At 42.8% G+C, this 13,283-nt stretch overlaps 1 protein-coding gene across 1 annotated transcript in view; it reads right to left on the reverse strand.

The window, feature by feature from the left end:
* Positions 1–917: 917 nt before the first annotated feature.
* The window catches only part of FBXL20 (F-box and leucine rich repeat protein 20), an 81,859-nt gene continuing 69,493 nt past the window's right edge, over positions 918–13,283 (reverse strand). The window contains exons 11-15 of the mRNA XM_056128033.1: positions 10,718–10,778; positions 8,253–8,297; positions 6,520–6,576; positions 4,714–4,926; positions 918–1,956 (exon numbers count right to left, since the gene is read on the reverse strand). Coding sequence (XP_055984008.1) covers positions 1,849–1,956; positions 4,714–4,926; positions 6,520–6,576; positions 8,253–8,297; positions 10,718–10,778 — 484 coding nt within the window. The 3' untranslated portion in view covers positions 918–1,848. The remainder of the gene's footprint in view (positions 1,957–4,713; positions 4,927–6,519; positions 6,577–8,252; positions 8,298–10,717; positions 10,779–13,283) is intronic.

A 13,283-nucleotide genomic window follows, 5' to 3' on the forward strand; every position in this document is an offset into this window, starting at 1 on the left:
TAGACCTTATGCTTACATATGCTAGTAGAACCAGCACTTGCAAACATTTCGTGAGGATGATCTAAGACCATGCTGGGTTACACATTAATACCCTAATATCAGATATACAGAAAGTGGTCATCCTGCTTAAAAACAAGAAACAAAACCCTCTCTCTCCAGCCCTAGAAATTTCCTTCCTAAGGAACTCTTTGTATTTCCTTCATCTTTTGTGAGTTAGGTGAGAGGTTGGAGATAGGAAAACATTTTTGACTACTGAGTCGGGGCACTGGATACCCTTGCTGTAAGCTCTGGTGACTAGCAGAGCAGAGACAGGAAGTCCTACTTCTTCCCACTGCTCGTTCTCTCTCTGCTACCCTAATACATTTCACCGCGCTACTCTTTTAAGTAAAGAGCACCAAACAGATACAGTTGACAGGTATCTGGAATGGTGCTGGTTGTGGAAGGCTTCATCATCAGACACAGCGATGACATCAATGCTGACATAGGGGTGATTAGCTGTGACAGTTGGAACAGGGTCATTCCTGGATCCCTGACAGGCTGAAATGGGATTTAAAAAAAAAAGAGAGAGAGAGACCAACTGGCTAGACAGCTATCCCTTAACCTGCTCAAGCAAAACATCTCAGCTGCAAATCAAAGAAGCTGCTGCCTCACACTTAGAGAGGGAAAAACAGGCCTGAGCACTGGTGGTTGGGTGTGCAGGGGCAGTCTAGAGATTTGCCATCGCACTCTTGACCAAAAATGCGTTTCTCTCTTTCCTTATTATGAAGTCTCGAGGAAGGAAAAATGTGCAAGGGAATACTGAGAACATCATGCGTATTATTGTGTATCACAGATAGAGCAAAAACCAAAGGGCAGAGTTTGTTTTTATCAGTGAGTTTTAGATCCATATGTTCTTGTAACTTTCCTTGCTTTTGTTAAGAGTTTCCCTTTAGAGTGGCAAAGATTCAGGCAGGGTCCCCTAATGGGTAAGATTCAGAATTAAAAAAATATTTATTGATAATGTCTCTTTTTAAAAATGTTTGGTAACCCCAACTAATCATCCAAATGCAAACTGTAAACACAACAACAAAAGAATAACAGTTGAGTGTGAGTAAGCAGACCATGGACAGGTGACAGACAGAACAAAGTGCAGGAGGGGGCAACAAAGAACGCAAAACAGGCACACAATGTGCTACAGAGAGCGAGTGGCCACCTGCGCGACCGAGCATCACCTCTGGACCACAGTGATTTCAATGTGACCATTCAGGAAGCCTCTGGGCCAAACACTCCAAGAACACATGGGGCGGAATGGAAGAGCCTTCTTTGTGAGCATGCTCAGCATGTTGGCGTGGCAACAAGGAAGCACAGAAGCTCTGGTGTCACCTCACAATGGGTGGCTACCACATATAGGATGCAAAGAAATTTTCTTTCTGGTCCCTGGATGCAACATTTGTTGTTTTTTTTCCTATGCTTTCTTTTACCCTGGAAGACTGTGGTTGCTGTTCCAAAATCAACAAAGAACCCTTTCCAGAAAATAAGGAAACCACAGTTAGCAGTAACACTGGGTTTGCTGGAATGCCTCTGGCCCTCTCCTCTGCCTATGGTTTTCTTCGAGGCATGCCAATGGGAATGGGTAAGTTTTACCAATCCACTTGATAAAGGCAGCACAGACTTCCGTTCCCTGGTCACAGAGCTAGAGTGGGTAGGGCTGAGGCTGGGTATGTGTATGTGTGTGTGGCTCTGGGGATCTGGACACTGCCCTCACTTTGTAACCCTTGCCCAGAACACTGGGTTGCTTCCTCTGGAGACTCCACGGCAACTCTGCAGTTCCATTAAATACTCAGTTCACAATGTTGACCGCCACCGCTGTCATAGGATGATGCAGCATCTGCAGAAGCGCTGTCTGCTGCCCCCAACTGATGGGGGTGGAGTGACAGGTGCGAAGTAGGCGTGGACTTTAATATTGGGTAAATGGGTCTGAAACAAGACAGAGACATTACTATGAGAGGGTGCCAACAAAAGAGGAGTGCAGCTTTTCAGAAACATCAGAGAGAACTGGAGCCACAGCACAGCAAGGAAGGCACTTGCCTGGTACACGACCCACCCAGGTTTGATCCCCAACACCCCATATGTACCCCAAGGCCCCACAAGGAGTGATCCCTAAAATTAAACAAAAAGAAAAAAGGAATAAGAAATGCCACAGAGAGTCAGAACAGGCTTGAGAGCATAAGATAGGTACCAGGAAGATGTTGAGAGGCCAGGCTGCAATCTGCATTGTAAGCTATTCTAGAGGCCAGATACAATAGTGGGTAAGGTGCTTGCCTTGTACTTGGCTGTAACTGGTGGTTTTATCCCCAGCATCCCACATGGTCCTCCCAGCACTGCCAGGAGTGATTCCTGAGTGCGGAGCTAGGAGTAACCCCTGAGCATCACTGGGTGTGGTCCCAAAACATAGAAATTACTAAAAATTAAATTTGGTTTAAATGACCAAATTAAATCACATAATTCTGATACCTGATTCATCATAAAACCAAGGGAAAACTTCACAATAATCTCTTTAACTTATTCCAAGAGAATTTATAGTTTGTGTTCATGTAGTTAGATAAAAAAATACAGACTTAAGGTATTTTTTCTATTGTGGACAATAGCCGATTTTTTGGGGGGAGTGGTGGTGTCACACCCAGCGGTGCTCAGGGCTTACTCTGGCTCTGTGCTCTGCGATCACTCCTGGTGGGCTTGGGGGACTATATGTGGTTCAGGGATTGAATCTAGGTCTGCAACTTTCAAGACAAGCACCTTACCTGTTGTACTATCACTCTGGCTCCCTTATTAATCTTTTGTTTTTTAGGCTATAGCTGGTGATGCTCAGGGGTTATTTCTGGCTTTGCACTGCAGAATTAACCTGGAGGTGCTCAGGGGACACATGGGGTGCTGAGGTTTGACTGCATATAAGGCAAATACCTTACTGGCTACACTATCTCTCAGGACCCTCATTAATCTCTTTTAATAACAAGCCTCTAATTTCTAAATTATTTTATTTGGGTCACACCTGAGGGCTTAATTCTGGCTCTGTACTCAGGGATCACTCCTGGTGGTACTTATGGCACCAAATGGGGTGCTGGGGATTGAACCTTGCAAAGTAAGAGCCTTACCCACTGTACTATCTGTCTGACCTCTAGTTTCTGAATTCTTAGTACCATATAAGACACAATGTTAGCTCTGATAGGACACAAAGATGGGAACAGAGGCCCACTCATGCACATAAATAGCTGCTCTATAATGGGGAAAGCAATAAGTGACAGGAAGATCAAGACTCCAGAAGGATATCAAAACGGAAATTCCTGTCAGCCAGCCAGTCCAAGAAGCCTGGTGAAATAGGCCACAGAAGAGGGTCTGGCCAACCTGAGCCTCTATTTTGATACAGAAGAATTATGGCTGCAAGGCCTCCCCACTGCAGTTACGCTTTCAGTCCTCTTATGTGTGAAGAAGGAAGAGGAAGTGAGCCAACTGTAACTCTAGATGAGGTTTGATGCTCTTTCAGCAGCGCAGAGGCCCTATGACTAATTTTTTTCCCTCTCTTTTTTAAAGCAGCTGATGGTAAGGAGGTAACTAACTTAAAAAGCTAATACAGGAGCTGGAGTGATAGCACAGAGGGTAGGGCGTTTCCCTTGCATGCGGCTGACCCGGGTTCGATTCCCAGCATCCCCTGAGCACCGCCAGAAGAAATTCCTGAGTGCAAAGTCAGGAACAACCCCTGAGCATTACTAGGTGTGACCCAAAAAGCGAAAAAAAAAAAAAAAAAAAAAAAGCTAATACAGATATGAGTCTAGACTTTTATACCCTTCCTGCTGACAATCTATCTTCTGGTCATTTGGATATGTGATGTATCCAAATTTTGGGGCAAAAGAAAAAAGTGAAAATCATTCTGGAGGACAAAGCAAGAGGGTTTACAAAGGGAGCTTGACTTGTACGTGACTGACTCAGGTTCAATCCCCAGCACATCATATGGTCCCCTGGGCCCTGCCAGGAATGATCCCTGAGTGCAGAGCCAGGAGTAAGTTCTGAGCACAGCTGTGCAGGAAAAACCAAACAAACCAGCAAACTAAAGTTAAAAAAAAAAAAAAAAACCTGATTTTTTTGGGGGGAGGGAAGGAGGTCATACCCCGCAGTGCTCAGCCGTAAGTGGTGGTATATGGCTTCAACCAAGTTAGCATGATGCAAGGTGACCTGTACTATTTCTGTGGTCCCCTCAGTTGTTGTCTTAAAAAAAAACAAGAACACCCACCAGAGAGGCAGCCTAAGAGGTTAAGGTACTTGCCTTACATGCTGTCAACACACTTCAAGTGCTTGGCACTGCATGGTGTCCCCAGCAAAGGAGTGACCCCCTAAGCAATGCTGGGGGTTGCAGTAAGAACCTCAGGAAAAGCTGATCACAAAGACATCGAATATAAAGCAAAGGACAGCAGAACTACACTAAACTAAAGCCTTCAAAGTATCTTGTTATTCCTTCATTAGAGGCAAGAACCAAAATCTGACGTGTGCTTTCTGTCTCAAGGGAAGGAAGGCTAGACAGGTAAAAACTATCTCCTCTTTCTCCCTCTTTGTTAAATATTCTGGTAAACATAAAAATCACAGAAACATAAATATGACAAAAATGAAAATGACGGGGGAAAAAAATACAGGGAAGGGTGTAGAGAAATAGAGGGAGCAGGGAAGTGGTACGGCCATCTTTACCCTGAGTCTCTTTATCCCAGCCCGTGTGATTTGCTGGCAGTCATAGAGTTCTATTCGCTCAAGGCTGTGACAACTCTTCAAGTGCTCCAGGGATGCATCTGTGATTAGCGGGCAGTTGTCTAGTTCGATCACCTCCAGCTGGTCATGGGCGCAGGCCCCGTTCCCCAGGTGACGAATTCCATCGTCTGTAATCAGCTCACAGTGAGACAGGCTCTGCCACCAAAGAGAGCAAGGAAGGACACTGAAATGGCTTATAGCATTCTTCCATCCAGTGGCCCACATGAAGGAGGAAAGACTTCTTGGCCATTTTGACATAGATGGAGCCATCGCTTGGTCCATGCAGTAAGACAAACTAAGCAAACTAAGTTTTGGGGGTTCGCCATAGTTAATGACCTACATTTCTATGACTGTAAATATATTTTGTGAATTAATGTAAATATATTTTGTGAACTACAAAATACCTCAAAAATGATAACCCCCTTGCTCCTAAAAATCAGTCCATTTTATTTTTACAGGGATAAATGGGGTTAAAGCTTTTGCTGCACAAAATATCCTAGAATTTGGACTGAATACTGAATAACTGATACTGATACTGGTATGCCCAAGCAAGTAAATTTTTTTCTTTTTAATGTTTTAGTCACTGTGACTTACAATAATACAATATTGTCAATGACAGAGTTTTTTATACTACAACATTCTAACTCCATGTTCCCCACCAGCACTGTCTCAGGGTCCCTCCTTACCCCCTGATGCCAACGTCCCCATTTCCACCCTACCGCTCACTCTCACACCTCACTGCCAGGGAAATGGAATTCTACCCAGCAGACAAATCTTATGGCTAATAGGTATAGGCATCTCTTTATATTAATCTTTTCACCTTACCAACTGTCCCTGACTTCCTAATTCCTCGTGAAACTCAGAACCTTTGACTGAATTCTGGACAGTAGTGTGCCATGAACACAGCAAAAATGAGTTGAGATACTTGAGTCAGCCAGGATGCTAGCTCTTAGCACTGAGTGCAACAGAAGAGAACTCCCTTAATTAAACCTTGATTGGTTTACATGGTGCAAAGGGGAAACAACTATTTTAGGCCCTTGGAGATCTGGAAATATAAACAGCATCAAATGTAATTCACGGAGAGGGCCAACTCATATTCTAAATGTTAGTTATTACTATTAATTTTTTTTTTGGTTTTGGGGCCACATCTGGGCTCAGGGCTTACTCCTAGGTCTGTGCTAAGGGGCCACACCTGGTGGGGTTCGAGGGAACATAATGCGATGCAAGAGGTGTTTGGAACCCAGGTTAGCTGCTAACAAGGCATGCTGTTCTATCTCTCTGGCCTCTGATTACTAACACAGAAACCATTTAATAGGGGGAGTTAGTACAGCAGGTAAAGACGCTTGCCTTGCATATTGCTGACCTGTCAGGGTTTGATCCATAGAACCCCTATATGATCTCCTGAGCACACCTGGGTATGACCCCCCAAACAAACAAACAAACAAACCAAAAAACTGTTTAAAAAGAAAAAAAAGTTAACTTTTCCGGTTCCTATCTCTGATTTTCTCCTTGTTCACCTGTGAGTTAGGAGTTCAGAGAAATATGCTTTTCCAAAATGGTAGCCAGATCTTTAGAGAAAACTAAGTTAACAATAACACTAAGATTTGATTAAATCTAATAACCACAATAACACTAAGATTTGATTAAATCTAATAACCACAATAACACTAAGATTTGATTAAATCTAATAACCACAATAACACTAAGATTTGATTAAATCTAATAACCACATAGAATTTGTAAACTCACCAATACTTGAAGTCGAGGACAGTGTATAGAAAGCTGGATTAATGTGCTATCTGTAATCTAAAAGAAACACAAGTTAATTTCAGTTATGACTCCAAAACTTTTCTCTGCTTGTGACTGCTTTTCTTCCAAGAAATGCAACACTAGCGAGTGCTGTCAGGATCAATTTGGATTCATACCATGTTTGCCTATGAGTCCATTTTCAATTATGCATTCAGAAAACATCCAGCTGCCCAACTTCTCATGGCTCCCACATTCTTATGTGCAAGCCCAGAAAGAGTCATGGACCCAGAGTTTAAGCAGCTAGATTCAAGACGTCTTCAGAATTCTCAAGTAACAATGGCAAATTAGCTGAAATCCTTATTTGCTATCTGAACCTCTTCTGAGAACCTATCCAGGCTGGGTTTCAACACAAAACGTTATCTCTGAATGGCTCCAAGTTTTGCTTTCCCTTTTTGTTGTTTTTAGGCCACACCTGGCTGTGCTCAGGCTGCACTCAGGAACTACTCTAGGTGGTGCTTGGGGGACCATGCGGGATGCCAAGGATTGAACCTGGGACGGCTGTGTGCAAGATAAAAGTCCTAGGGGCTGGAGAGATAGCACAGTGGGAAGGGTGTTTGCCTTGCATGCGGTCGACCCGGGTCCGATTCCCAGCATCCTATATGGTCCCCAGAGCACCGCCAGGAGTAATTCTTGAGTGCAGAGCCAGGAATAACCCCTGTGCATCACTGGGTGTGACCCAAACAACAACAACGAGAAAAGATAGCAAACGCCCTACCCGCTGTATTATTATTGCCCCAGCCCCTGCTTTCCTATTTTTAAGAATCAAAATCTGTCTCCTGTAAGTCAGTTTCAATGGAATTTCCCTGATCTTAGAACACATCACAGAGAATAATCCAAAGACAACACTCCCAGAAGAAAAATTATTTTAGGGGCTGGAGCAATAGCACAGCGGGTAGGGCATTTACCTTGCACACAGCAGACCCGGGTTCAATTCCCAGCATCCCATATGGTCCCCTGAGCACCACCAGGAGTAATTCCTGAGCGCAGAGCCAGGAGTAACCCCTGTGCATCGCCGGGTGTGACCCAAAAAGCAAAAAATAAATAAGTTTAAAAAAAAGAAAAACTATTTTAAGTTGGAACCCCTTCAAATATTTAGCTATTTGGCCTAGAAGGCACCTCCCAGCTCAGGAATGAGGATGTGCATCAGTTGCTTTCCCAAGGGTGGCAGAGGGACTGCTGGAATCTGGTGCATTCAGGAAGAACATAACTCAGAGTAAATCAGGGTTTCCTTTCAAATTCTTCCCCAATTCCAAAATGACTAATCAAGTAGTTTCACAAGGACAAAACAACCCAAAGCGAACACAACAGTGGAAGGTGCACAACACTCAGAAGGATGAACACTGGAAAAGGGACACAGATATTTAGGAACATTCAAAAGACAATGAATTGGTAATGGCGTTATGTGGTCAGTCCGCTGCACTGAAAGCCTGCTTCTAGAGAGATTGGGTTCCAGGGCTAATGTTGTAAGGTAGTCGGTGAATGAAGTTAAAAAAGGGCAATGCTATCACTCTGGCCCCTTATTTTCCTAGTTTCTAAACATAAATGAGTGCTTCTTCCTGGTATGCTTGGAAGATATAGCTATAATGTGAATGAGAGACTAGGACAGGGACTCACTGTTCTGACGGTTAAGAATTTGCAATGATGCATTTCTAACTAAAAACTCACAATCTTACCTGAACACATTCTTCCAGGTCCATCTTTTCAAGCTCATGACAATTCTACAAATTAGAGAACATTACAGTATAGACAATTAAATGTACTGATAAGATATTATACATTTTAGATTTGGTGCTATCCAAATAGCCACTTCTGTATCATTCCATTTTATTTATCTATTTTTTAATTTTAATTTTTTTGGCTTTATTTTTCAGGTCACACCCAGTGATACAAAGGGGTTACTCCTGGCGGTGCTCAGGGGACCATATGGGATGCTGGAAATTGAACCTGGGTCAGCCGCGTGCAAGGCAAACGCCCTACCCACTGTACTATATAGCTCCAGCCCCTGTATCATTCCATTTTAAATGGTCTTACTCACTGAAATTATTATCTCAATTATCCCCCACCCCATACCTCGCTCGCTTTTTGATTTGTTTTTGGGCCACACCCAGCTACACTCAGGGGAACTATATGTGGTGCCAGGGATCAGGTTGCCACATGCTGTTCTATCACTCTGGTCCAACTGTTCCACATTTTATGTGAAATGCTTTATACAACTTACAAATCCAAAGAATAAATTCACTGACCATTAACACCAAGCTAAGGGTTAGAAAAATAAACAGTGAGTAATACATTTGCCTTGCAAGTGGCTGACCCTGGTTTGATCTCCATTATCACACTCCATCTCCGCACTTCAAGCTCCACCAGGTGTGATACCTCAGCAGAGAGCCAGAAGTAAGCCCTGACATGGAAGTGTATGTCCCTGCTCCCCGAAAACAAAAAACAAAAACCGCCACAACTGAGCCAATACAGAAATCCTCTTGATGCTAATTTAATAAAAATGACTTATCTAGAATAGTGGAAAATTTTATGTCTCATTTAATTAGCCATGTGTCATCCCAACATAAATATTCTATCAAAATGCTTAAAAGTAAAGTTCAATCTTGCTGGGCAAACAACATGATTTTAAATATTACTATTGTCCCATGACTCTGAGCCCACACCAACTATTTTTTAATTTTCAATTTTTTGCTTTGTTGGGTCACATCCTGCAATGCTCAGGGGTTATTCCCGGCTCTGCATGAAGGAATTACTCCTAGTGGTACTTGGGGGACCATCTGGAATGCCAGGGATTGAACCCGAGTCAGCCATGTGCAAGGCAAATGCCCTACCTGCTGTTTTATCACTCCAGCCCAACACATCAACTATTTCAATCTGCTGGAATATACAGAAAATCTCTTATCTGTGGCTCAGTGGCTATTGCTGGTTTTACGCGGGGAGACCAAGTGGTGTTAGATTCCCAGGCTTCCTGCATGCAAAGTGTATGCTCAGCCAATCTCACTGGTCCTAGAAAACATTCTTTTTTGTTTGTTTTCTTGTTAGGCCACACCCAGTTGTGCTCAGGGTTTACTCTTAGCTCTGCACTCCTGGCAGGACTTGGGGGACCACACAGGATGCCGGGGATAAAACTCAGGTCTGCTATGTGCAAGGCAATAAACATGCTGTATTATTGCACTGGCCCTCCCAGAAAACTTAAAACCTCTTTTTTAAAAATCAACTATAGTTGCCTCTTGATATTATTTTGTTTCACAAAATAAACATCAAATAACCATGTTAAGTTTCTTTCACAGAACACTGTAAGTCCCCATTCAGATTTAATATACATTCTCCAGTGTGTACTGGCATTTCCAAAGCAGTATTGGGCAATGTTCAGCTGTGTGCTCTGGGCTTTCTCCCAGCGGACTCAGGAGATCATTATGAGGTGATGGGGAAATGAATCCTGGTTGGGTATGTGCAAGGCAAATGCCTTATCTGCTGTACTAATTAACAAAGTTTTTGAGTCACATCCAGTTGTGCTCAGTGATCAATCCTGGTGGTGCTCTGAGGACCATATATAATGGTAGGGATTAAACTGGGGTCAGACCCATACAAAGCAAGTGTCTTACCTTCTGCACTACCTCTGGCCCCATCAGTTTTTTTTGGTTTTTGGGTCACACCCAGCTTATTCCTGGCTCTGTGCTCGTGTCACTCCTGGTGGTGCGATGCAGGGGTTCAAGCCTGAGTTGATTGGGTGCAAGGCAAGCTCCCTCCCTGCTGTACTCTTTCTTGGGCCTCAACAGTTTATATATATATATATATTTTTTTTTTTCTTTTTTTCTTTCTGGGTCACACCCAGAGATGCACAGGGGTTACTCCTGGCTCTGCACTCAGGAGCTACTCCTGGCCGTGCTCAGGGGACCATATGGGATGCTGGGAATTGAACCTGTGTTGACATTGTGCAAGGCAAATGCCCTATCTGCTGTACTATCGCTCCACCCTCCCCCCATTTATATTCTTCTTGGCATCAGCAGGCCTGTAGCTACAGCTACACAGAAGTTCTTCACACCCTTACCATCAACCATATCTGGTGTAGTCTACATTTCTTTGAAGTTCAATTTCCAAATGTAATCCCAAAGAAAACCAACACGGAGAAAATACTTACCCTGGCCAGAGTGGTAAAGCCTACATCTGTTAACTGCGAACACCTTGCCACTTCTAATATTCTGTTAAAATAATAAACAAGAAGTGAAAGTCAGGCCCCTGTTTGCTGATACTGGGTTAGTAAAACTGCAAAATTTTAAAAAACAACCTCATTTCTAAGGACTACTATATAATACAGAATGACAGTCATAGCTCAACAAGTCTGTTTACAGATCTTGCTGTTCCTTTTCATGGAGTCACCCTTAAAGCGGTCCTGTGAATACCGGGAGGGCTGATGAGCTCAGAAGAGTGTTAAGGAAGGCTTGTAGTTAATGCCAAATGCAAGAGAAATGCATTTGAAAGCCCTCCCGATGGCATTGTGCTTAGCCCCAGAGGGCAGCCTGCTCCTAGAAAACAAATGGAGACAAAAAACTCTTGTTTCAGTTCATCCCTTTTTGAGTTATTCTCTTTTTCTGTTTTACATGCAGGTCCACTCATTTATGTAGCTTTAAAAATGCTATCAAGGAATTGCTTAAGCATAGGTCTGTCCGAAGTACAAAATTCCATACAATGAGATGATATTCTGAAGCTTCTTGCCTCCTTCATGGACTCCCATGCAGGCCCAGCAAAGAGGGACCTGAGTAAGCAGCCATTCTCTTATCTAGAAATTGCAAAACATCAGCCTCAATGCCAAACGCAGCACTGGGAACCAAAGTCATGCTTTTCTGTGAAAAGCTTGGTGGCATCAAAACATCAAAACACGCTTGCTTTTAAATTTCAAGTGAAAAAAAACTAAAGTTAAAATATGTAGTCACTGTCAACTAAAATTAGTTGAAAAGTTCCTAGAGAAAAGTTCTAGGAAATGTGAATTATTATCTACTACCACACTTCTGTGTATCACTCAAGAGCCTCTCTAGTTTAACAATAAAATGAACTATGAAGGAGGTCTCTTGTTTTCCTGTGGTTTTTTTTTTTGGGCCACACACAAGCAGTACTGGGTTTTACTCCCAGCTCTTTTGCTTTTTGCTTGGGCCTGAGGACATGAAGTACCAGGGGTACCAGGGATCAAACCTAGGCCTTCTTGCATGCAAAGTACAGATGAGGCCAACTGTGCTATCTCTTGGATCCCCTAAGTCCTATAAAACAGAAAAAAGGTTATGAATAATATTTTCAGAGATGAGTTTGGTTACCTCGAGTGGCTGAGAGTTCTCTACAATAGGTTTCTGACATTAATTTTGAGCAAGTCTGTGATTTACTAAGTAATTTCGTGCTGTAGTCAAACTGTTTTCCTATAATTACGGTTGGGCACATGGCCAGGTGGTCGATTACAAAAAAGATTTCAAGGAAATATTATTTACAGTAATTACAGTAAGAAGTGGTTACAAGAATTCTATAATCAAACTGCCAGGGTTTGAGATACAGGTCAAGTCTCTGAACTCTGGTTTTCTCATCTCTAATACAGAGACTATAGCAATGGTTATTTTATGGCAATACAATGGGTATGTAAGGTAATATTTGCAAATCACCTAAAACAATGGCTAATGTCCAACACACAAGTACAATGTTTTGGTTTTTTTTGTAAGCTATAAGAAGATCATTCTTATTTATTACAAAACATAGTGTATTTTGTTCTCTTTGAGAATATGGTTTGATACCATGTACATACTAACAGCATTTTGGTAGATGGGGAGGGGAGGCGGGACATCACTCCAAGCCAGTGCCAGAGGGTTCAGGGCCACATCCTGTAGTGCCAAAGTCCCAGCAGTGCTTGGGGATAACAGGGTGATACTAGCAGTGCTGTTGGTAGGGGGCTGAGGCAAAGGGCATGCGTGTAGGGAACTGAATTTAGGGTCTCAAATATGGAAGATGTAAATGCTTTCCTGCTGAAGTACATCCTAAGTCCTCAATACAGTTTTTTGGGGGGGAGTGGAGGCAAAGGGCACATCGGTAGTGCTTAGGAGTATCATATGTGGTGCTGGGGATTTGAAGCAGGGTCACAATTGCTGTGTCCATGTACAACACAAGTGCCTTATCTCTTGTACTACCTCTCTGGCCCTTAACATAACATTCTTAATAAATATCCAGCCAGTCCCATATTTAGACAGATAGGAGCAGCCTCTGATATGGAAATATGAGTTGCTCTAAAACGTCAAGCACAAAATAGTTCTCATCAACACAAAAACAGTTCTTCTGCAGGGTTGTTCTTTCTCTCTTTCTTTTGGTGGGCCATACCTGGCAGTACTGAGGGTCTACTCTTGGCGAGGTGCTTAGGTGACCAGCAGTGCTTGGGCTGCCAGTATGCAAAGCATGTGCCACATGCTTTGGCTGGTTTATTCTAGAGCCATTCAGGTGGTGTTTAGAGGATAATGTCCTGCCAGGACTGAACCAGCTGAATTCACGGTACACACCTTAACCTCTGTACTTTCTCTCTGACCCTGAGCTGTTTTTCCTTTCAAATACTCCTTGCTATATACTAATGTCATTACTACAATATAAATGACATAAGTGGACTGTAAATTTTTTTCTTAAAGAATTATATATAAAAATATTAACAAGGAAAAATGCCTGTATTTTTTTTTTTCGTTTTG

This window comes from Sorex fumeus, unplaced genomic scaffold (assembly GCF_029834395.1).
Source record: "Sorex fumeus unplaced genomic scaffold, SorFum_2.1 ptg000063l, whole genome shotgun sequence".
NCBI classification, from domain to species: Eukaryota; Metazoa; Chordata; class Mammalia; order Eulipotyphla; family Soricidae; genus Sorex; species Sorex fumeus.